The sequence below is a fragment of the Cryptomeria japonica genome, chromosome 10 (assembly GCF_030272615.1).
Source record: "Cryptomeria japonica chromosome 10, Sugi_1.0, whole genome shotgun sequence".
NCBI lineage: Eukaryota > Viridiplantae > Streptophyta > Pinopsida > Cupressales > Cupressaceae > Cryptomeria > Cryptomeria japonica.
Genome location: NC_081414.1, coordinates 262,999,203 through 263,023,009, shown reverse-complemented (window position 1 = coordinate 263,023,009; position 23,807 = coordinate 262,999,203). Strand labels below are relative to the sequence as shown.

The 23,807-nt window shown below is 38.2% G+C and overlaps 1 protein-coding gene across 1 annotated transcript; it reads right to left on the bottom strand.

Annotated features, from left to right (window-relative positions):
- Positions 1-22,498: 22,498 nt before the first annotated feature.
- Positions 22,499-23,658, bottom strand: LOC131059874 (early nodulin-93). Its single transcript, XM_057992933.2, has 4 exons — positions 23,238-23,658; positions 23,030-23,091; positions 22,863-22,938; positions 22,499-22,776 (listed from the first exon to the last, which is right to left on the bottom strand). Exons 1-4 carry the CDS (start codon positions 23,365-23,367, stop codon positions 22,673-22,675), a joined length of 372 nt encoding a protein of 123 aa, XP_057848916.2. The 5' UTR covers positions 23,368-23,658; the 3' UTR covers positions 22,499-22,672.
- Between the last annotated feature and the right edge of the window lie 149 nt (positions 23,659-23,807).

Below are 23,807 nucleotides of genomic sequence, written 5' to 3'. Positions count from 1 at the left end.
ATTGACACCATATGGTGTCATAAGGGGTCATATAACACCATATGACCCCTTAGAACACTATATGGTGTCGTTATGGGTCATATGGTGTCATTAGGGGTCATATGATGTCCTTAGGGGCCATAAAACACCAAATGACCCCTTAGGAAACCATATGACCCCTTCAGACACCATATGACCCCTTAGGACACCATATGGTGTCGTTAGGGCTCATATGGTGTTCTAAGAGATCATATGGTTTCCTAAGGGGTCATAGAACACCATATGACCCGTAACGACACTATATGACCCCTTAGCACACCATATGACTTGTAACAATATCATATGTTGTCCTAAGAGGTCATATGGTGTCCTAAGATAGATAGTAATGGTTTCCTAAAGGGTCATATGGCCCACCATGCTCTTGCACATACCTAGATGGGTTATATAGAGATATAAGATACCTAGACGGGGAGAGAGGCGTGAGATACCTAGATAGGGTGAGAGAGAGGGGGTTGAGATATGGATGGAGATGTAGAGAGGTGGAGAGGGAATGAGGGAGAAACCTAGAGAGGGGTAGAGAGGGTGTGATGGAAAGCTAATGATGTAGACGGTAAAGAGAGAATAAGAATTAGTAGGGAAGGGAGAGAGAGATGGGGATAAGGAAAGAGAGAGAGAGAGGGATAGAGAGGGAGAGTAGAGGAAAAGAATGAAGATGCCAATAAATGTGAGGGAGGGATAAGAGGAGAGATGAAAGAATAAAGAGAGAGAAGAGTATGAGGGGTTGAGGGAGAGGTAGACATGGAGGGACTACAAGACCTGGGGAAGGAGAAGATAGAGAGGTGGTGGGAAAGAGAGAATAGGAGGAGAGAGTTAAAAAATAAATAGGGGTAAAGGGGGAGGGAGAGAACTATGGAGGGAACAAATAGATAGGTGAGAGAACTATATTGGGAAAGAGAGATGACAAACCTAGATGAAAAGATAGAGGAATGAGATAGATAGAGGTGGGGGAGAGAGCTGAGTAATGAGACATAATGCAGAGGTAGATAGGTGGAGAAGAAGGAAGTGATAAACCTAGAGAGTTGAGAGAGAGTTGATGACCTAGAATGTAGAGAGAGAGAATAAAAGAGGAAGAGAGAATAAAAAAGTGGGGTTGTGAGATATATATGGGGGTATGTATGGATGGGGAGGTAGAGAGGGAGAGGGGACTAAATGAAGGGAGAGACCTAGAAAGGGGAGGGAGGGAGAAGAGAAGAGATAGAAGAACAAAGAGAGGAGTAAGAGGGGATGGATGGAGAGGTAGACATGGAGGGAGGGAGAGACCTATGGAAGGAGGAGATAAAGAGGATAGGGGAGGAAGATAAAAGGAGGGAGTTCATAAAGGGATAGGGTTAAGGAGGAGGGCGAGAGAGGTAGAGAGGGACAAAGAGAACTATAGAGGGGGCATATAGATATGTGAGAAACCTAGATGGCCAAAGAGGAGTGAGATAGATAGAGGGGGATAAAGAGGGGTGGGTAACAAGACCTATATGTAGAGGTAGATAGGTGGAGAGGAAGGGATGGAGAAACCTAGAGAGGGGAGAGAGGGTGGGATGGAGAGGTAATGACCTAGACAATGAAGATTGAGAATAAGAGAGGAAGAGAGAAGACGAGAGAGTGGGAGAGGGAGACAGAGAGGGAGAGAGGAAGAAAGGAAGGTAGAGACCTGGAGAGGGGAGGGAGGGAGAATAGAAGAGATAGAAGAACAAAGAGATGATTAAGAGGAGATGGATGGAGAGGTAGATAAGGAGGAAGTGAGAGACCTAGAGAATGAGGAGATAGATAGGTTTGGAGAGAGAGAGAGAGAGAGAGAGAGAGAGAGAGAGAGAGAGAGAGAGAGAGGTAAGGAGAAGGGAGAGAAAGGTGGAGAAGGAGGGATATAACTAGAGGGTGGATAATTAGATAAGTGAGAAACCTAGAGGGGGAAAGAAAGGTGGGTAATAATATAGGGAGGGAGAGGCAGTGAGGTGAATAGGGAGGGAGGGACAACACTAGATATGGGGAAAGAGAGGATAAAAGGGATAGGTAGTGACCAAGAGAAAGGAGTGGGAGAGGAGAGAAATAATAAGAAAGTGAGAGATAAGAGAGAGGGAGAGAGTCAAGGATAGAGAATTGAGAGAGACAAGAGAGGGAAAGGGATAGGTCTAGAGTTTGGGGAAGATAAAGAGAGTGAGATACATAGCTAAAGAATGCTACTAGGAACATGTTGATTATTGGAATTTGACTAAGTCTTAAATTTTATATGATCCTCTAAAAACTTGAATCTACATTATAAGTCATATAGAGCTATACTTAAATGTTATATTTTATGTATATATTCTCCTTCGAGGGTGGATATAACTTGTGCCCAGATTGGAAAATCTACACACTCACAAAACCTTCACATTAGACAATGCAAAACATTTGGCAAATTTGGCATTCGCCCTATTTGGCGTTCGCCAAATGCAAAAAAATGACTATTCACATTTGGTGAGCGCCAAATGTGAAAATTCAAAGTTTTGCATTTGGCGAGCGCACGCCACGGCAAATGTGAAAATTCAAAATTTTCCATTTGGCGAACACCAAATAGGGCGAGCGCAACATTTGGCGCTCGCCAAATGGTTTGCTTGGGAGAATACCAACCCTGGTTGGATTTGCCTTGGGCATCCAACCCGTAGGTTTGGACAACCTTTTCATGCCAATGATGCAGTTTTATGAAAAGATAAAAAGTGGCACCTTTTTGGTACCACAACTTGGTGCACTTACCCATAATCATTTTAAAAACATTAAAATCAATCTTTCTTCGAATAAAAAAAATGTCAATTAAAACTACTTATACCAAATTCATCATTCTAATTTAAACAAATACTCAAATAAAGTCATTTAAATCATCTACCTTTGCAAGATACAAATTATGAATTCTAATGTGGTGTGTGAGATTCCATCAATTCTCGCGAATTCCATGAGCTAAAACAATTCTACCTGAACCATGTTCTCACCTTAATTCGCGTTCACCTGTTCCTACATTTACTTGCACTCAATTTCTCATTAGGACAATCCCAATTTCATAAAAATAGTACTAATCATTCAATTGCATGAAAATCATTTCATTGCATTTGAACTCCTATCTTATTTCACTAACAATTCCTTTTCCTTTTTATTTCATAAATAAAAAATAAACATTATTTTCCTAATAAAATAATTATAGATAATTATGGTTCATGACACCTGGGTCCACATTAAGGGGGATATATAGTTTAATTACATCATCCCCTTTACCTTTGGTCACCACCCCTTTCCATATTTTCTGCTTTTTCGAGCTTTGAAGGCCCAAGTCTTGGGGTTTAGAATGGGGAGTTTTCAACTTTTTGGTTGCATGTCTAGGAAGGTGTTTTATTTTTCTACTACTATTGGTATTAGGAGTATCTTTCTGTGAGGGGCCCTCATTCTTTGACAACCGATACTCTGAGTCATCAGACACTTGGAGTCATTCTAGTCCATGACCACTTCACCCACCTCCTTCTCATCCAACTCGGTATCAGAAACCACATGCACGTCATGGCAAGCCAAGGATTTAGGATTTTCCGCAATAAGGGAAGGTTTTACCTCATGTTCTTTGGTGTATTCCATAATAAGTAGGATTAACCCCTCATGCAAAACATGATTTTCATTGTTTTTGGCTTGATTTAAAAGACTATGCTCAAGCGATGAAAGTAAATAAAAAGGAATTGAAATTTTCCGATCATGCCTAAAATGATTTAGAATGGTGAAATGATAGGAAAAAATACTAGCTTATTGAGATCTTTCCTATTATAACCCCCATCAGGCATTTTCCTCACTTTGTTTGTCCTAGAAGATTGATGTAGGGCTTCCTCCGAGGTTTTCCTCTCTCTATAGAACTTATTTCCTTCCATATTTAAACTCGTAAGCTCCGCTATGAAAGGCTCATCAATAATTAATTCAACACCATACACATAGAGAATGCCTTTATGCCATCCCTTCACAAATTCTTCGGTCAATCTGTGATCCTGGCCCAGCAAATTTCTGAGGTAGGGCTCTAGATCGCCATCCACAATTTTATTCCAGAGCTCCTTGTTATGTTCCCACTTCTAGCATGAAGATGAATCCATTATGTTCTTGTCTCCCCCATAAAAATAGTACGTCTGCAACTTTTAATGTTCATAAAATTAAAACAAGACCCGAACCAATTGATACAAAACCAGACATACAAGAACAATCAGGAAATTTGTATCCACTTATTTCTAGAAATGACCTTCTCATGTGAATCGATGGTAAAATTAATATTTGGCTGTTGGGCAAGATTTTTGGCATCCCTTTGAGTTAGTTCACATAAGTGAATTGGGAAGGATTCCCTAGTCGTCCACCATTTGATTTCATCATTTAGCACACCAAGATTTGCCACGTAATCCACGAGAATATTGCCTTCCATAAAGACATGGGTAATTTGAATTTTGTTTAAATTGACAATCATACCGAGGCATTCTTGGATTAAATGTTTGATTGTCTTGCTAGGAGGCATCGTTTTAATCAATAAATTAATGTTATTTAGAGAGTCACTTTCTAACCAGACCTTTATATGCCCTCCACAAATATCAATTTGAAGCCCAATGTAGGTTGCATTTGCCTCACAAAGTGGTTTTTCTAAGTACCCAATGGGAGTGCCATTGTAGAGACAATCCTACCATTGTGATAACAAGCAACCCCCCCACAACCTGTCGGCCCAAAATTCCCTTTAGCCACCTCATCAACATTAATTTGTATCCACCCACTGGGAGGTGCAACCCAAGAAATGTTAGATCTGGTTTTCTTTATCTTTAAAATAGATCTAGATATATACTAGTCAATGTGCCATTTATTAATAATAGCCCAATCTAGATCAGAAGTAGGAATACCAAGATCAAGCCTTCAAGAAGGACAAAATGACACAAAATTTTCTTCGATATTGTTTTAAATATGATGGGCCACCAAGATGGCAGATTATTCATTGTCCCTAAATAAATAGTTATTCATTTATTTCTAGATGCCCCAAGCAATATGAGGGAGCATGAAATTCCATAAAATCTTAAGAGAAGGATTATCAGAAGGGAAAATCCATTGGTACGAACAATCCAACAAGCTAAGGTGGAAACACCATCTAATCCCCCAAAGATCATAAAAGTAAGCTCTGTCGTGCTTTGTGAAGTGTACCTGTACCTGCAAAATCAATGCACTCAATAAATCATTACAAGCAAGATATAATCAATGAAACACAAAACCATAGCTAATCGACTTATTGCCTCCTAGTAAATGCGAGTGTGGGTTTTGCTCTTAGATCTTAGTATGCAAATTCCAGTGACTTGACTACACTTAGATGGAGGATTTGAATGATTAAGATGCATGATCTAGCATGGTAGCATGATTAAGCTATATGAATTCATGATTATCCTAGCATGATTAAGCTAAGAGTTAAGCTGAAATGTGCATGATAACATTGCTAAAACTAATAAACTATAAGCTAGATGCCTATAGTAACAATGCAAATGAGCTAAAATTGAGCATGAATTAGTGAAGTGGATGAATTCGTGAATTGGCCATTTGTTCTCCAAAATAGGGTCTATTTATAGGATTTTCCAAGGCTAGGGGTGAGTTGGCATGAATCAACGGTTGAGATTGATTTGAAGATATCAATGGTTAAATTGGAGGAGGTTGGCAAAGGGAGTTGGATTAAAGGGAACACTTAGTGATAAGTGTCACAAAGGTTCTAGAAGATGTTGGATGAAAGGGGACAAGGTAGTAGGTAGAATGGGTTAGGTTTAGGAATAGTTAGGTTTAGGAGTGGTAGAAGTTAAGAGAATTTGAATTTAAAAATTCAAATATTAGGAAAATGGCTAATTAATCTCAACAAATCATGATTTGATTTGTTTTAATTAATTAGGAGATTAGAAGAAATGATTTTGGTGGGGGGAATTAATTAATTAAAGGGGTGAAATGAAATGAACCTATTTAATAAATCCTTAGATTTATTAATAAGTAGATGAAAAGGGAAATTTAATCAAATTGCTTAGTGAATTCAATTAAATTGGGGAGGAGGGATTAATTACATAATTGCTTATTTAATTAATTATCTTCAGACCATTTTTAGGTGTATACAAGCCCAAATATCATGAGCAAAAGAATAATGAATCAACAAATGGGCAAAATCTTCAACGGACTCCTTACAAAGAAAGAAACAATTAGGCATTGACATCCCTCTCCTGCATAGATTCTAAATAGATAGCACTTTGTATTGCATAAAGAGTCAATTTTTATTTTTATTTTTAGAGTCAGCAAACCATTCTAGAGAAAAGACTAGAAAGGGGCAAGAGAAAAAACCTAAGAAATAGAAAAACCTCCAGAGGATGAGCCCTCCCAAACTAGAAAATCCTCAACAAGGAAGGAGGGAATATGAATACCCAAAAGCCAATTCTAGAGAGGTCTTATCATCAGATCAATTTTGCTAAGATCAATCCACTGCCCCTTCCGAATATAATTAGCAACCCAGTAGCCAATCTACTCCACACACAACTCTGAATTGAATAGCCCAGTGAATTTTTCTCTTAAATTTAGTTTAAGCTAATCTAATAAGATGCATACATAGAAGAAAAAATTGACCAAGATTGACATTGATAAGATTGGTTAATAATATGATAGTTCTAATTAGATTAAACTAGTGAGGCTAGGTCATTACATAACCACTACATTAACGATAGAGAGAGAAAAACCATGGGACTCGTAAGGAGAGAGAGCCCACAACCTTCGTACTAGCTACCAAAAAAGAATAAAACTTGGTGAGAACACAAAAATAAACACCATAAAACCCAAAGACTATACTAGACTATAGATAGGAAAAGCGAAAAACCAATAGACCCACCACCACTAAAGGCACAAATTAAAGGCCTACCTGGTGGGAGGCTTCTCACTCTTCCAATCCTAGCTCACAACCTTCATCTTATGAGAGAATGACAGCTTATTGTTAGATTATTTTCCAGATGAAATAGTAGGGGACTCTAGAGTTGCTTTTGTAGACACCCAAAATTATCCAGTCTAATTAAATAAATATTTTATTTATTTAATTATCTAAGCTTAATTCTTCTATTAATTAAATAAATCTTTATTTATCTAATTAATTCATTTATCCTCTTCTAGCCTTATTTCTCATTTAAATAAATACATTTATTTATTTAAATTATCCTTTTCCTAAATTAAATAAATATTCTTATTTATTTAATTATCCTACTTCTTCTATTAATTAAATAAATCTTTATTTATTTAATTAATTCATTAACCTTTTCTACCCATGACACATGTCATTCATCTCTTAATTCATACACTACCTACCCCTTTCATTATTTTATTATTTCTTTTACCTACCCTCTAATCATAGCCGACCTCCTTTTACACCTCTCAATCTTATCCCTCCATTTCATAGTGTCTTCTATATAAGGAGATGCTTCCTTCATTATCAAACCCTAATCATTCTATGCACCCTAATCAATAATTCTAATCAATCATCCTAATCAATCATTCTAATCATTCTATGCATTCTAATCATTCATGCTAATAATCTTTTATGCAATTGACTACACTACGATCCTACTTGCAACCACATTCCGTTCTTTGTTGAGCTCTTGTGCATATAAAATCTGAGAGCAAATATATCAAGCAAGATCAATGGAGATAGGAAGAATGGAGATCAAAACCCTATTAGACATGTGATGGTATAATCTTTGTGATTTCATTTGATTTGCATTGTCTTAGGTAATCTTCATATGTTATGGTGGATCTTTGTTGATTGTTAGGCTAGGGTTTTGTGGTTGAATTCATTTAGCCTTTCAATATCGTTATTGTTGTTATCCATTTTCACCATATACATTTTGGCACGCCCCATGGGACATGGATTTTTCTTAGATCTATGTTTTTTGCATATTTTTCTAACCCTATATTGCTATTTTGTAAAACAATTTGGAGAATAACCTTGTGCAGCTAGGGTTTTGGACACAAAATCAAGATCTTGGAGAGATTCGATCATATCTCACAAACGGATGGGAAATTTTGCACCAAATTTTTTTCGCAGGTTGAAAAAAGTATCAGGAGATCTCAATCCAAAATTCAGAATTTTTGGAGCATATTTTTATTTTCTATTAATTTTTTATGATTTTTCATAAAAAAATAATTTTGAGAGCAAATGAGAGAATTTTTTGGATTTTCTTATATTTTTGGAAATCTCTAATAATTATACATAGGATCTGTTCTTTGTGAATTTAATTTTGATGCAAAATATTTCCCTAAAAATCGGATCTTTAAAAATTAGGGGTTTTCCTTATTTTGATCAGATCTCACACACAGCTTTGAATTTTGACATAAATTTTTTTTGTAAGTCAGGAACAGTATCAAAAAGATTCAATAAAAATTTCAGATTTTTTGGATTGATTTTACATTTTATATGATTTTTTTTTTTTTTTCATAAAAAATTAATTTTGAGAGCAAATTAGCGAATTTTTCGGATTTTCTTAAATTTTTGAAATCTCTCAGAATTATACATAGGATTTGTTGTTTGTGATTTTAAATTTTATGCAAAATCATTCCTCAAAAATTAGATCTTTGAAAATTAGGGTTTTGCATTATTTTACTCATATCTCACAAACTGCTTAGATTTGTTGCAGAAAATTTTTTGTGCAGGTTTGGAAGAATATCAAGACTCTCCAATAAAAAATTCAGATTTTTTGGATCGATTTTGCATTTTATATGAATTTTGTATGATTTTTCATAAAAAAATAATTTTTGGAGCAAATTAGCAAATATTTTGGATTTTCTTACATTTCTGGAAATCTCTTGAAATTTTACAAGTGATTTTTTATTTATGATGAATCAGATCTTTGAATTGGTCAACAAAACGCATTGTTGAAGGCCCCTATTTCACAAAGTCTTTTGGATCTAAAATTTACCTAACTTGTGTGCTTGCAGGAAGGGGTGATCATTTGAAACAATCCAAACTACTAATAAATCTTTGTTGCAGGTCCTTGGCAAGGGTTTTTTGGATTTTTATTCTGTGCCTTGTTTTCATAGACTAGCAAACACTTCAATTGGTGCACTAAAATTGAATCATTGTCTTTTGTGTCTTGAGCAATAGGCTCTTTTTGTTTAATCTTTAGAGGGCTTGTCTTCCTGTGTGGTCATTAGGACTACTAGTGAGAAGAGAATGACCCAAGTGGTAGCGAGGAAAACCCACCTCTTCCGAATCACTATAAACAATTGTATTCATGGTGAAAACTATGGATAACGTGTGCTGATTAGTTCATACCGACACTATGTCTCCCCATAAACCCGTTTGATCAAATTTATTTGATCATTTGTAGGGCGTAACCCCTACCGGCTGGGAGCCTTCTATATTTACAGAGCTGAAAGTGCCGCATGTATGGCCACACGAGCGGATGCCCTTACTAGCACCTTTTTTCTTTAGAAGCCCAAATCCTTCTAGTTGTTGGGGCAGGAGGTCGGACCTCTGGTAGCGGCCCACACACATACGGTTCTTAGTAGAGATACAAAGTTCACCATGGGGAGTTTTTGTGGGGACTGATGCTTGGCTGACCTAAGAAGTGAGTGCCGAGGGTGGAGCCAGTGAGGTCAAGCATCTAAGTATCCGCTCTGAATAGCGTAGCCTCAGGGGTAAAACCCCATGTGGGATCAACAACTATTGTCTTGGCCAGCCATAAGAATTGTGCTTGACTTATGTTAAACATTCAAAACATTCAAGACCAAACAACAAAACATTGTCTTTTGTGTCTTCAAGTGTATGCAAAACATTTTTTACATCAAACAACACACTTTTCTTGGTGTCATTTTGAGTCTAAACACTTGCAAACATTGAGTCCTCATCAACATTATGTCCTCTTGTCACGAAAAATAGTCAAACATTCAGATTTTGTCACAATCAACAACTTCACAAATTGGAAAAATTTTACAATCCAGCAAACAAGAGCAATCAGTTTCGGAATTCTTGAGCTTCCTAGGTTGTTTCTCCAGGTTTTCATCTAGCATTCAACTTGTCTTTGGGTCTCACAAAATCCATCATTGCTTTACACCTTACATTACATTCACAATTGTCTAAACTTGAGTCAAAAGGTAACTTGCTTGTCCTCACTATACTTTGTCAACACACTACATATAACAACACTTTGCTAAGTGGTCCCTCATCAAGGTTTCTTACCTCTGGGTCTCATTTGGTTTTACTTAGAGTCAAGTTCTACTTACCTCATCAAGAGAAACTATCCTCTCTTTGGAAGTCACACCTACTCTACTACATACATACTTGGTCTTACACTTTGGACATTGCAAGTACACTTCAGATTCATTTACATTCCATCCAACTCTTGGTCTTCCATACTCTTTCCATTTTTCATCTACTCTCACACATCTTGGTCAATACCTAGTTCATGGTTGAAACCCATCTTCAAAAATCTAGGAGATAAACTAAAGAGGCTCAAGAATCCGCAAACATGAGTTCTTATGAGTATGACAATGAGATGTTTTTCAATTCGGATCATACTACATTACCTGACATGGATGTCTATAGAAACATTCCAAATGTTGAGAACATGGACACTATAAACAACAATGCTACACACAATGACAATATGGACAACTTTTCCATACATTCAACAGATGTGGAATAATCCATTATGAATCCCCATTTCAATCGATTGGTTGAGGAAATAATGAGGAGGGATAGACAATACTTCTTACAAATGATGGCACAAAGTGGAGCCAAGATACCTCATGATTTTGACATGTCTCAAATAATGGAACATAGACCTTTGCAACAACCTCACTCCAATATGGATCAAAGGAGACCTAATAGTGGAGGAAATAGAGGACCACACATGGTACCTGAATCACCATCAACTTTGCTTCAAAAACCAGAGGTCCCACATACATATGGTCAAGCATATGATACTCACTTTTGTAGACCATTATGGAAGTCTTATGCAGACAGATATGCTCAATCACATACCAATGCTAAGGAACAACCACCAAAGCAATTGGATATTCAAAGGCCTGCTCAAAATTTGGACACAAGGAAACCTCATGTCAAATTTGGGGGCAACAAAATGGAACATGACATGCCTGTAGAATATGGTATACATGAGCAAAATAGATATGGGGTTCCTCAACATGAATCTATACCAAATGGTCCATATACACAGCATCATTACAGACCTCCTCCATATGAACATGTGTATGATCAATATCATCCATATATGCAACATGCGCCTCCTCCAATTGGTGCCTCAAGCATGGGGTATGGTCCAAGAAGTTGATCTCCACCTAAGAGCAATTTGGAGCAACAAATCAAGGACTTACAAAAGAAAATGGAGGACATAAATACACCAAAGCCAACATACACAATGAGAGACATATGTCTGTATCCATTTGACAAGAGCATTCCAATGCCTCCTTTTCCTACACACTTTGTGACGCCTAAATTTGATAAGTATAGAGGAAAAGGGGATCCTAAGGCACACATAAGACAATTTTTCATAGCTTGCATTGAGGTAGCAGCAGAAGAGACATATTTGATGAGATTATTCCCAAAAAGCTTAGGTGATCAAGCTATGGAATGGTTCTCCCAACTTCCACCTGGAATAAGTCATGGGGTGACTTAGCAGAGGCATTTATTCAACATTTCTCCTACAACATAGAGACAGACATATCAGTCACTACTTTGTGCAATACTAAGCAAAAAGAGGGAGAATCTTTTGCATCATTTTTACAAAGATGGAGAAATCTAGCCAATAGATGCTCTTGTGAAATTCCACAAAAACAAATGGTAGAAATGTTCACCCAAAATGTTAACAAAGAGATTGGTTATGACTTAAGGAAAGCTTGTTTGTCCACCTTCAAGGACGTTATTGAAAAAGGCTTAGCGACAGAAAAGGTCCTAACTGAACAAGGAGTCATCAAGCTATTCAAGGAAAACAAAGATGACTTTAAAGGAAAAGACAAGCCAAGATTTTGGAATAAAAACAAGAACACAGTCAATGATGGTGTTGTTGATGCCAACACAATGCGACCCAAATTCATTTTTTCTGGATCAAGTTCTACAAACAATCAAGTGAATACTCAAACAACTTCTAGATCACGAAGGAAGTATACCCCATTGGGAGAACCACTCGAGTCAGCTTTCAAGAAGCTTGTGGCAAACAAGGTAATCACAGTTCCAGATTTTCCTCCATATGAACCAAAGGTTAAACCAAATTGGTGGAATGATGATGAGTATTGTGAATTTCATAAGAGCAAGGGTCATAAGACAAGAAATTGTCATTGACTGAAAAACATCATACAAGATCTCATTGATAGAGGTGACATTGAGATTGAGGGACATTCGTCTAATCAAGAACATGAGATGTTTAAGGAACCATTCCCAAAACATGACAAGGGAAAAGCTAAAGCCATAGAGGATCAAACTAACTATACCAGAGCATCTTACAATTATGATTCAACTATCAATCACATCTCGATGGACAATTATGTCTCTACCATTATCATCAAGGACAAAACGTCTGAGAATTCTACTCAGAGATGCAGAATTGTCCTAAAAGGTGTTGGATCTTCTTCTGAACCTACCTCTGAATGTCATGTTACAACTCGTCGAGGTAAAATCACTTTGCAAGGTGCTCCAGCCAAGAACACTACCTCCTCATCAACCAAACCTGAGTATGACCTTGTAGAACAATTAGGGAAGACACCCACGCTCATCTCCATTCTTGAGCTCCTACGCATATCTCCCGCACATAAAGCCATTCGTGACAAAATCTTGAGAGACACTGCCATTCCTACTGATCTGAACGTGGACCGGTTTCAAGCCATGGTGGGATACCTTTCCATTCCACACTCCCTTACTTTCACAGAAGCCGATGACGCCTCCGTAAGTCAGCCACATAATGCACCATTACACATTGAAGCTTTCATACACAAACATAGAATAAAACGAGTCCTGATAGATGGAGGAGCAGGTCTAAACATTTGTACATTGAGCACTATTAAACAATTGGGATATTTTGATAAAGCTGTGAATTCTACAAACAAAATCACCATCAAGGCATATGATGATGAAGAGCGTTCATCCAAGGGCACAGTCATTTTACCTCTCAGAGTTGGGCCAGTTACAAAGGATGTGGTTTGTCAAGTCCTTGATTTAGATCTCACATACAACATACTTTTGGGACGTCCATGGATTCATGAGATGGGAGCAGTCCCATCCACATATCATCGATGTATCAAGTTCCCTCACAATGGAGTTGAAGTGACCATCAAAGCTGACCCAAATCCATTCATATATTGCAACAATCTACAACCTCGGTCAGAAATAACAATCCCAGTCAATCGAGAAGCTATTCCTTCATCAGCATATGTGGATCCAGAATCCTTGAAAGCTTTTACATCAAAACAAGCAGAGATCAAAGAAAAGTTCAAGTTTAAAGACATGGGATGTGGTGAGTATATCTTTCATGTTGATCAACTCCCACTATCTCCTAAGGTATTCAGTCGACAGGAACAACCTACAAACAATTTGCAATGCCAAGGAATTGGGTGTGAACCACCTAGTGTTGTGGCTACTAAGTCTGAATGCAAATCTCCTCTAGTGGTGCAAGCATCTCTTGATATCAATAGTCCTAAGAGTGGTTCCAGCAAAGAATCTATTGAGCATATCGCCAACCCTCTTGATAAATCACATAGCCTTACCATATCATCCACTCATTCCATTTCCACTCCACTTCCAGACTTGGATCAACAAGAATTACAAAAGCCCTTACTCATTGGGGATCAAAAATCAAGCTTTGAAAAGAAAAATCTAAAAGTCAATAATAAAGAAAAGTCCTTTAGTCCAAATCAAAATCAAAAGCTATTGGACTCTGCAAAAATCAAGGTCAGGGATAAAAATCCAATGAAAGAAAAAGAGCAAGAGTTGATCTCCCGTAATATCAAAATAACTGGGGGCAAAAATTCTACAATTGCAAGTCAAAAAGATTACTTGTTGATCCTAAGTCTCCATCACGCTATCCTACTTTCACTTCTTTTCACAATCATAAGCCTTCATCACTCATCCACTTGTTCCGCAGATCCATTCCCTTCTGGCGATACATCATGGACCTTTAATGGAGCTACCTCAAGGGACTTTGTTATTAGGGATGCCCGAACTTCTTTAGGTGACACGCATACGGGCCTGTGTAGTCCACACACTAGTAATTCTATCTCAATTCCTTCATCAAGGAAGACAGTCACTCGAGCTACACATCATTCAATCAAGGAACAATGCAGCTACAATCACGAAGTCAAACCTCGCACATTTGAGGTAGGTGACTTAGTTCTCAAGGAAAACCCTAAAAATCAGCAAGACAGAGAGAAGAAGGGCAAGTTCGAACCAAACTGGCTTGGTCCCTACATTATTATAGCAGCATATGGATCTGGGGCATATCAGCTCTCAACTACAAAAGGTGAACCTTTGGAGGATCCTATCAACAACATGCACCTTCGCAGGTTCTACACATAGCTCTTCAGAGTATCCTAATTCAAAAATACAAAAAAAATAAAAAAAAAATTTAAAAATACAAAAAAATTATAAAACAAAAAAATCGTTACTTGGTGAAAACCTGGCAAACAGGTGCCTTGTGACACAAAAAAACATTGAAAAATCGAAAAAAGTAAAGAAAAACATTTCGTCCAATGGTGAAAACCACTTCGGTGGTGCCCTGGGCAAGTACCATGGTGAAAACTGGGTCACCAATGCCATGCGTAGAGACATTGCTCCTCCCTCCTTCAGGATTCTCTTTCATCACTTCACTTTGCACACACTCACGACCAATTCATCCATAATAAACTTACCCATTCCCATCATGGCTTGTTATTGATCTACCCAAGATTGGTTAGCCATTCATAATAAACCTCCCTTTTCATCCCTTTCCATACATAATAAATCAGATCCTATCTGTGGCTAAGGCAAATCCTACGTCTAGTAATGGGTGTGGAACTGAGAACATCACATGTTTCGAGGAGTACAGTTTCTTCTAGATTCCTTCAGTCTATTCGCACACAATCCGCAATAAAGCAACATTTGTATCGTCAATCCGCAATAAAGCTTCATCTTTCCCGCAATAAGGTATCAGTTTCATGGATTCAGTCAATTTCAGATGAGACAACAAAAACAATGGGCTTCAACAAATCAAATCTTTCAACAGACTCAAACAACATTATGGTTCAGTGCTATCTATCCTTTTTGTGAAAGTAAACATTGTGACCACAATCAAATAAGACTTATACAAGTGACAAGAGACACTAAACTTGAGGACTACAATGGATGTTGGTGTCGAGTCTTGGTTTACTTTTGATTTCATCTTTTTTGGTGACATGTCTTTTAGCTTTTCTGGGATGTCTCTGACTAGAGATTCTATCTCCAGGATGTCTTTGACTAGAAAGGCGAGGATGGGGTATCATCACCTATTTGTATTTGCTGTCTGTGGATTGTCTCTTAGTAATGCTATGACTTGTCCAAGGATATGAGGACACTGTGAGTCTAGTGTGAACTGGGGCATTCCTTGTTTGTGACTGTCATATCTCCATGCAAATAGGTACAATGACTTTCTGGGTCAAACATATGCCTTGATTGTCATAACCTACTTGCCATAATAAAGCTCAATGATGATAACGCACAAGAAGCTCTTTCACTTTCATATCTTCTGTCTTTCATCCCCCCTTTCTTGATTGACTTCCATCATCCTTCTCGAGTCCGCGTAGCCTGCTATCACATGTCTGAGTATAATGACACACCAAAAACATTTGCATTTCATGTAGTTGCACCTACATTACCACATATAAGCATTTCATACATACATATAGATATCACAACTGCATCACATCCTGCACACAACACCTATTAGCACAATAATCATTTGCATTATCATATTCATCTGCACTTCATACATTTACATTTGCATTGGCATAACATTTTAAAACATAAAAGAACAAAAATATTGCATTACATACATATTTGCATCCATATCATAAGCATCACATAAGAACATCTCATCACATAGGTACACATGCATATAGCTGCCGCAAAGATGAATAATCTCATATATATAATCAAAAGTGTCACGATACAATGATGTCAAAATCATATGGCTACAAAAGCACTCGCAGGTGTCTACAATACAAAAATGGTACAAAACTGATACATAGGGAGCCCTCTAAGGCTATGATGAACTCCCTCCCTCGGAGCCGGCTGGCCTCGGTGGAATCTGAGCCCCTGAAGGACCCGCCCCAGGATCATCCCTCCTGTCTCCTCTATCTGGTGGTGGTGGAGGACCCATAACCCCACCACTCGATGCCTATCTCCTCCGGCTCCCTCCCGTAGCTGTCGCTGTACGCGACGGTCTATGGAAGCTCCTCGCTCGCTGATCTGTTGGCACTGCACCATAGTAGAGGTCTCTCCAGTAGGCTATCTCCTCTCCTACCCGCATGACATAAGCATATCCTGCCCCTATATCCTCAACTGCCTGTCTCCCTGCCCTCAGTGATGTCTCAGCCTCTGTGTAACGCTGGATAGCCTGATCCCGCTCTCGCTCAGTATCCCTGAGCCTCATCCTGAGCCGATCCCTCTCCCTCTCCAGCTCTTGGATCTCATCTGCCTAGCCCTGATAGATCTCCCTCAGATCTAGCAGCTCGGCCTCCACTGGGTCATCCCCCTCTGCCTCTGCCTGTGGCTCCCCCTGTACAGGTACCTGCCCCTGTACCTGTACCTGTACTGGTACCTATTTCTGTCCCTGTCCCTGTGCCTGTACCTGTACAGGACCCTGTGCTACTGGTACCTGTAGCGACAATCCATCGCGACCCCTCACCACCCGAGCCTGCCTCTCCTCACCACCCTCCCTCCGAGGTGCAACCCTCCTCTCTCCAACTACTCCCCTCCTCCTCCGTCGGCCTCGACCCCCATCACCTCCACCATCATCATCATCTCCCCCACCATCTCCCTCCAGTGCCTCTCCTGGATCTGTCAGCCGTGGGAACGGATGCTCTGCCCAATAAGTTGTATACTCGACATCCATGCCGGCATCCTCGATCTCTGGCCACATGTCCCAGGGTAGAGGTATCATCTCCACCAGTTGTGTCACTGCCTGATCATACGACAGCAATGGCCTAAACTATGCCTGATCTCTAACTATGCGGGCATACATGCCTGAGCCCCAGGGCATCCTTTGAATCCGGCCAAACTGTTGGCCAATCTTGTCTACCAGCTGCCTCTCCAGCACATAGGGCGTCCGCCCAATCAAATACCTACTCCGGAAGGTGTAGGGAAGCTCAACTGCGTCATCCTCCCACTGCTCGCAACCTAGATATGGTCGCCATATGACCTCATTAATGTCATCAATCACCCGCCGCCAATGCTCTAGCCTGCCAATCCGTGGCTGCGATGTGATCATATCATACAAATGCACAAAGCTGCATCCATAACCTCTGCCCCTGAAGTGTATCGGTCAGGTAACCAGCAGATGCTCGTAAGCCCATACCTGCAGCAAGGTAACTCCGCAACCTAATACCACTGACCCATGATAAACAAACTGATGAAGCTCATAATACAAGTGGGCCAACACACATGGTCCCCAGGCATATCTGGTATGCTGTGTCACCAGCGTCTCCAGTGCTCCTCCCCAGCCCATAGCCAAACCCCGTGTCACCCTGTCCGGACACAGGAAACCACTGATAGCTCCTCCGATCACTGCCAACAATGCTAACCCGGTGGCTGTCATGGTGTCCCATGCCACGTGTCTTGCCCTCATCTCCAGTCCAAGGTCCTAGAATACTCGTCTCAGGGCCTCTCTGTCGCCATCTCGATCGTATGGGATTAGCTCCCAATCGATCAGTATCCTCATAATCCTGTACACATCCTCCAGGGTGACTGTCATCTCACCCATCGATAGATGAAACGTACACGTCTTAGAGTGCCATCTCTCAGCCAGCGCAGTCAGCAGTCCCATGTTCGCCCGAAACTCAGGCACATACAACACATGTCTCAAACCCATCTCCTCAATGGCAGCTCTGTCCTCGAGCGACAACTCAGGCCGCAATTGACACAGACACGCCTAGCGAACACAAATGCGCCTGGCACCAACGCAGATGCGCCTGGCACCAACGCAGACGCGCTTGGACATTTTTTGACACTTTTTGGACCCTAGTCTAAGTGCATTTATTACCCTATTCGACATGCATTAATGACAAAATTAAATGCGTCAAAGTACGAGGAGGTTTTGTGGTACTTACTGGCTCTCCTGCCTCTGCTGGCCTTTGGAATCGGCGAACGCAGTCGAATCTATGAACAAAAGCCATCGCTGCTGACTGCTCCTGCTCTATTTTCGCTCTGCAATATGCTCTTGTGAATGTGTAGATGAAAATGAGGATGTATTTCCCTCATGGTCTATCTTATAGCCTACCCTAGCCCTAGCCCTCGTCTCCCGAGTCAGTCTTCTTTATCCCGTGACTTTGTCACTTTATTCGGTCAGTCCATTCTAGCCTCTCTTTCTTATCGAGAGATTGTCTGCAATCTTTTCAGACATTTTCATCCAATCTCTCGAGGGGGCATATCATTCCCATCTTGGGGCAACTTTGTATCAGTTCATCTTATCTTCTTTGAAACAACGTGACAAGTTGCATTGTCTCAAAGAGGGGCAAAATGTAGACACCCAAAATTGTCCAGTCTAATTAAATAAATAATTATCTAAGCTTAATTCTTCTATTAATTAAATAAATCTTTATTTATTTAATTAATTCATTTATCCTCTTCTAGCCTTATTTCTCATTTAAATAAATACATTTATTTATTTAAATTATCCTTTTCCTAAATTAAATAAATATTCTTATTTATTTAATTATCCTACTTCTTCTATTAATTAAATAAATCTTTATTTATTTGATTAATTCATTAACCTTTTCTACCCATGACACATGTCATTCATCTCTTAATTCATACACTACCTACCCCTTTCATTATTTTATTATTTCTTTTACCTACCCTCTAATCATAGCCGACCTCCTTTTACACCTCTCAATCTTATCCCTCCATTTCATATAGTGTCTTCTATATAAGGAGATGCTTCCTTCATTATCAAACCCTAATAATTCTATGCACCCTAATCAATCATTCTAATCAATCATCCTAATCAATCATTCTAATCATTCTACGCATTCTAATCATTCATGCTAATCATCTTTTATGCAATTGACTACACTACGATCCTACTTGCAACCACATTTCGTTCTTTGTTGAGCTCTTGTGCATATAAAATCTGAGAGCAAATATATCAAGCAAGATCAATGGAGATAGGAAGAATGGAGATCAAAACCCTATTGGACATGTGATGGTATAATCTTTGTGATTTCATTTGATTTGCATTGTCTTAGGTAATCTTCATATGTTATGGTGGATCTTTGTTGATTGTTAGGCTAGGGTTTTATGGTTGAATTCATTTAGCCTTTCAATATCGTTATTGTTGTTATCCATTTTCACCATATATAGCTTTCACCCTAGACACTAACGCCTCTAAACCGGTAGCAGGAGAAGAATCTAAATTCTTCTTATTTCTTTCCTGACTCTTATCAATTTCTTCCTAAATGGCATGTAGAGTTTCCAAATTTTTTTTCAACATTTCATTGTTCTAAGCCACAACTTCCTCCATTTTCCTTTTAAGGGACACTTCGTTATTTTGTAGCACCTCAATAGCTTCATCATCCCCTTCCTATCCTCCTTTTGATCAATCTTCTCATAGAACCCCTTTAGTTCCTCCTCCATTCCTTCCCACTTATAAATTTTTTCAGCGAAATCATTGGTCATAGCCCAAACCCTCTAATCTTTGTAATTTGTAACTAGCTAGAATCTCTAGAATCTGCTTTAGCGAGGGATTCCAATCTATTAATTTTATTTTTTGCCACATTAAGCTAACTTGAAGCCAACAAACTATAGTTTCCTACTTATTACATCCATCACAAATCTCTTTACCTTTATCCACAAATGGACGGATGTTCCATTTCCTCAACAAATTTGTAAGTGAACAAGGAGGAGAATTAAAGGAAAGGGTAGTTGAGGTACCATATTTGTTAACAGGGTTATTCGAGGTCCACTCCATCCCAGTAGACCATGAGGAAGTAGAGTCCCTAGAGGCATCATCCTCTTCCTCTTTCTCTGCAATAATTTACTCAACAATGGGAGGGATTGGCGGGGGTTAGATTTAGGCATTATGCTAGGGTTAACCCGAGTAGGGGTCCCTTAGGGTTTAGGAGTAGAATTGGCATCTTTACTCTCTAGGATGTTTGAAAGCTCAACACGTAGAGTGGGGCTAGAGGGCTTACAAGTCGGTCCAAATGTGGGGCTTAAATTCAAGTGAAAAAATGTACAACCATAGGATAAGCCCCTAGTTCAAGGGAAGGGAATTTATAGTTTAGGCCACAACAACAAACTGAGAAAACAATGAAAAAGACATAATATGATAGTTCATAAAACCTAATTTAGAAAAGTATCATTGTAATAAAAGAAAATAGCTCTATGATGATAGAATTAATGTCTTTGTAGAAGATTATCTTATTAGAATGATGAATGATATAAAAATAATGCTTTGATGCTTGTGTTGAATGCATCTTTTTCCAAATTTCAAAGGATAAATTCATGAGTGTAGTATTAAGTCATGGTTTTAGATTAAACCTTTGAGATGAAAATAATCCTTCTATGTAAGGATGTTCTACTATTCTCCTTTATTAATCAATAAATGTTTGTGTTTCTCCTCATAAAGAATTAGGGACTGGTTATATTTAGAAAAACCTTGACATTTCATAGAAAGACCCAAGATATCTTATATCAATCCATGCAAAGTGTACAAGATTAAAAAAATAATAGATAGTGATTATAGTATGGAAATATATTACACATTTTTAATAGTAAGCCAAATCAAAATTTGTTAAACTATTAATTTCTTCTAATGCCTTAGATGAGAGAGAACATGTGTATTGGGAATGATGATAAATGAATGCATTTAATGTCTATAAATCATAATATATATTATTTCAAACATGTGTTTAGTTGACTTGGGGTGGAAAAGGAAACAAGGTTAGTTAATCAAATCATTTGAATTTGGATTTTGAGAAAAAAGTGGTTTTTTTTTGTGGTTGCATGGAAAGGTGCATTAGTTAAATCAAACTTTACTTTTAAATTTTGAAAAGGGACAAGTTTATGATAACAAAAATGTTCCAAGGTAGGAAAACTATTAGATCAAAATGGTTGATAGATAAATAAGGATAGGTGAATAGCTAAATGACAATTTTGTTGATGAAGCAAATGCATATAAATGTATGTGCATGTGTCGATGAGTATAGGTTATGCCTAAATGTATAAGGACGTGTGTGTGTGTGTGTGTGTGTGTGTGTGTGTGTGTGTGTGTGTGTGTGTGTGTGTGTGTGTGTGTGTGTGTGTGTGTGTGTGTGTGTGTGTGTGTGTGCATGTGTGCCAAAAAAATAGAATCAAATTTTACATAAAATTACATCATATATATGCATATAAAAAAAAAATCTTCAAAATTAACTCAATAGTAAATATAAAAACATAGTGTAAATATATAAATTTCAACATTACACTTGCATATTTAGTAATGACTTATATTTATATTTTTGTAATGCTATATCTAAACAAAGAATTTACAAATAGGATTTATTATTTTGTTGGTAACTTATTTTCTAGTGAAGACACTCTATCTAAATTAATAATAATAATTTGATGTATCTTATTTGTGGTGACTTATATTTGTTAAGTACATTTATGTGCTTAGTAACGACTTACATTTTTGTTTTTAAAACACTTTATCTAAACCATAAAGAATTTACAAGTTAGATATGTTATTTTTGTTGGTAATTTATTTTGTAATAAAGATGTTTGATTTAAATTATTTGAAACAATTTGATGTATCTTATTTCACAGAGACTTATATTTTACTACAAAATACTTACATATTTAATATTGACTTACAAAATTTGTAACTGAAATTTATTATATTTAATGATAACTTATTTCATAACCAAGACAGTTAATATAGATTATTTAGAACAATTTAAATAGTATCCTAGCTATTTTAATTAATGCTCCGCTGTAAATTATAACTTCTAATTAGAAAGCTTGTCTTTCTGTCATCCCTCTCAATAATACCCTATACATTAGTTTACCTTTATTTGAGAAAAAAAATAAGGATTATTAACCTGGCTATCCTTCGAACAACTAATTAGTATTTCTGAATGTGTGAGACAGTTTTGACAATTTGTGAAATCTTAATGTGAGCTGTAAATATATCGTCTGTTACGGATGCTTCTTTTACATTTTTATTTACTTCAGTGTCAAAGTAAAGACTACATTGAAATAATTACGAGGACATTTAAATTGAAAACACAACTTTAAAATCGATACTTGAAGGCTCATCCCAACATTTGACATATATAGTGACAAAAGAGCAACAATAAAATAGGTGATGAAAACCATCCAGCCATTCTCAACGATCCACGTGCTTTATACAATAGCCATTAGCCACGACTGGACTAAACTTATACATGGCATTTACAAGGATAATGCTTCCATAGCACCCAATTTTTCAAAGGAGTTTTTCCGGGCAGAAGCCAAAATAGTTTTGTCTGCCACGATGAAATAAGCTGCCCCACTAACTGCATCCACCCAAATACATATACTCTTCAGGTAAACTCAAATTTCATTGCCTATAGTAAGAAAAGGAAAGAAGTAATATATATACCTAGAGAGATGATATGTGCTTGAGCTGCATAGTTGAGATTTGCCCTTGCCCAGGGAATGGCCCGTGCTCCCATCAACTGTTATCATAATAAATTCATATCAATTTCAATTACATTGTCTATCAATAAAATTCAAGCATGAACAGAAGTAGTAAACCCTAGTACTGACCACAGGGATTGCAGAGGCGACAAATGCAATTGCTGCTGCCTTTGCCCCTGCTTTCACTCCATCTGTATGCAATACATGTTTAAATCCAGATTCAGTACAGAAGAGAAAAGAAAAGGAAAGGCTCACCCTCCTTTACTAACAACTAGTTTACCATAAGAATAATAATAGAGAGGGCAATAAGTGGAAGATAAAATATTGGAGTTATTACCTTGTGAGCATTGCTTTGCTCTGCACTGGGCAATGGCATTGGGGTTGTTGGGTGGAGGAAGAGTAGAAGCCACGACCATGTCGTGCCTCCTTAGTGCCCACCATTCCCGTGCATTAATTGCGATACTCATAACTGAAAAGCGAGGTTAATACTCTCTTCTGTCCTGCAAATTTCACACACACTCACCTTGTGTGCACTGATTGCAGAAGTGAAGAAGCATCGGAGAATATATATTGAGAGAAGCAGTGAGATGGAGGATGAAACCAGGGATCCACCGCACAAAGTATTCCGTTGGGAATGACTGCAAATGCTTAGATACATTTTACAGTACTGTGGGTGCCATCTGATTTGCCTTTTCCCCAGATCTGCAAACCTGTTGTGACAGGACCTGTGAGATGCCCACCCCTCCCTTAACTAGGATCTCCGTACGTGGAAAACCATGGTTTACATGTGAACGCACAAGCTTTCACTTATTTTATAAACACATTGTCTGCTTCTAGGTGGTTTACTGGTTTCGTAGGAACCATGGTTTTGGTGCAATTATACAGGATTACGTGATATGACGTAGCT

Bases quoted from the DNA above. Each gene is read 5' to 3' on its own strand.
- LOC131059874 (XM_057992933.2), bottom strand. From the start codon at position 23,367: ATGAGTATCGCAATTAATGCACGGGAATGGTGGGCACTAAGGAGGCAC. The intron at 23,092-23,237 runs GTAATAACTCCA...TATTGCATACAG, and splicing joins AGCAAAGCAATGCTCACAAG to ATGGAGTGAAAGCAGGGGCA. The intron at 22,939-23,029 runs GTCAGTACTAGG...TTATGATAACAG, and splicing joins TCGCCTCTGCAATCCCTGTG to TTGATGGGAGCACGGGCCAT.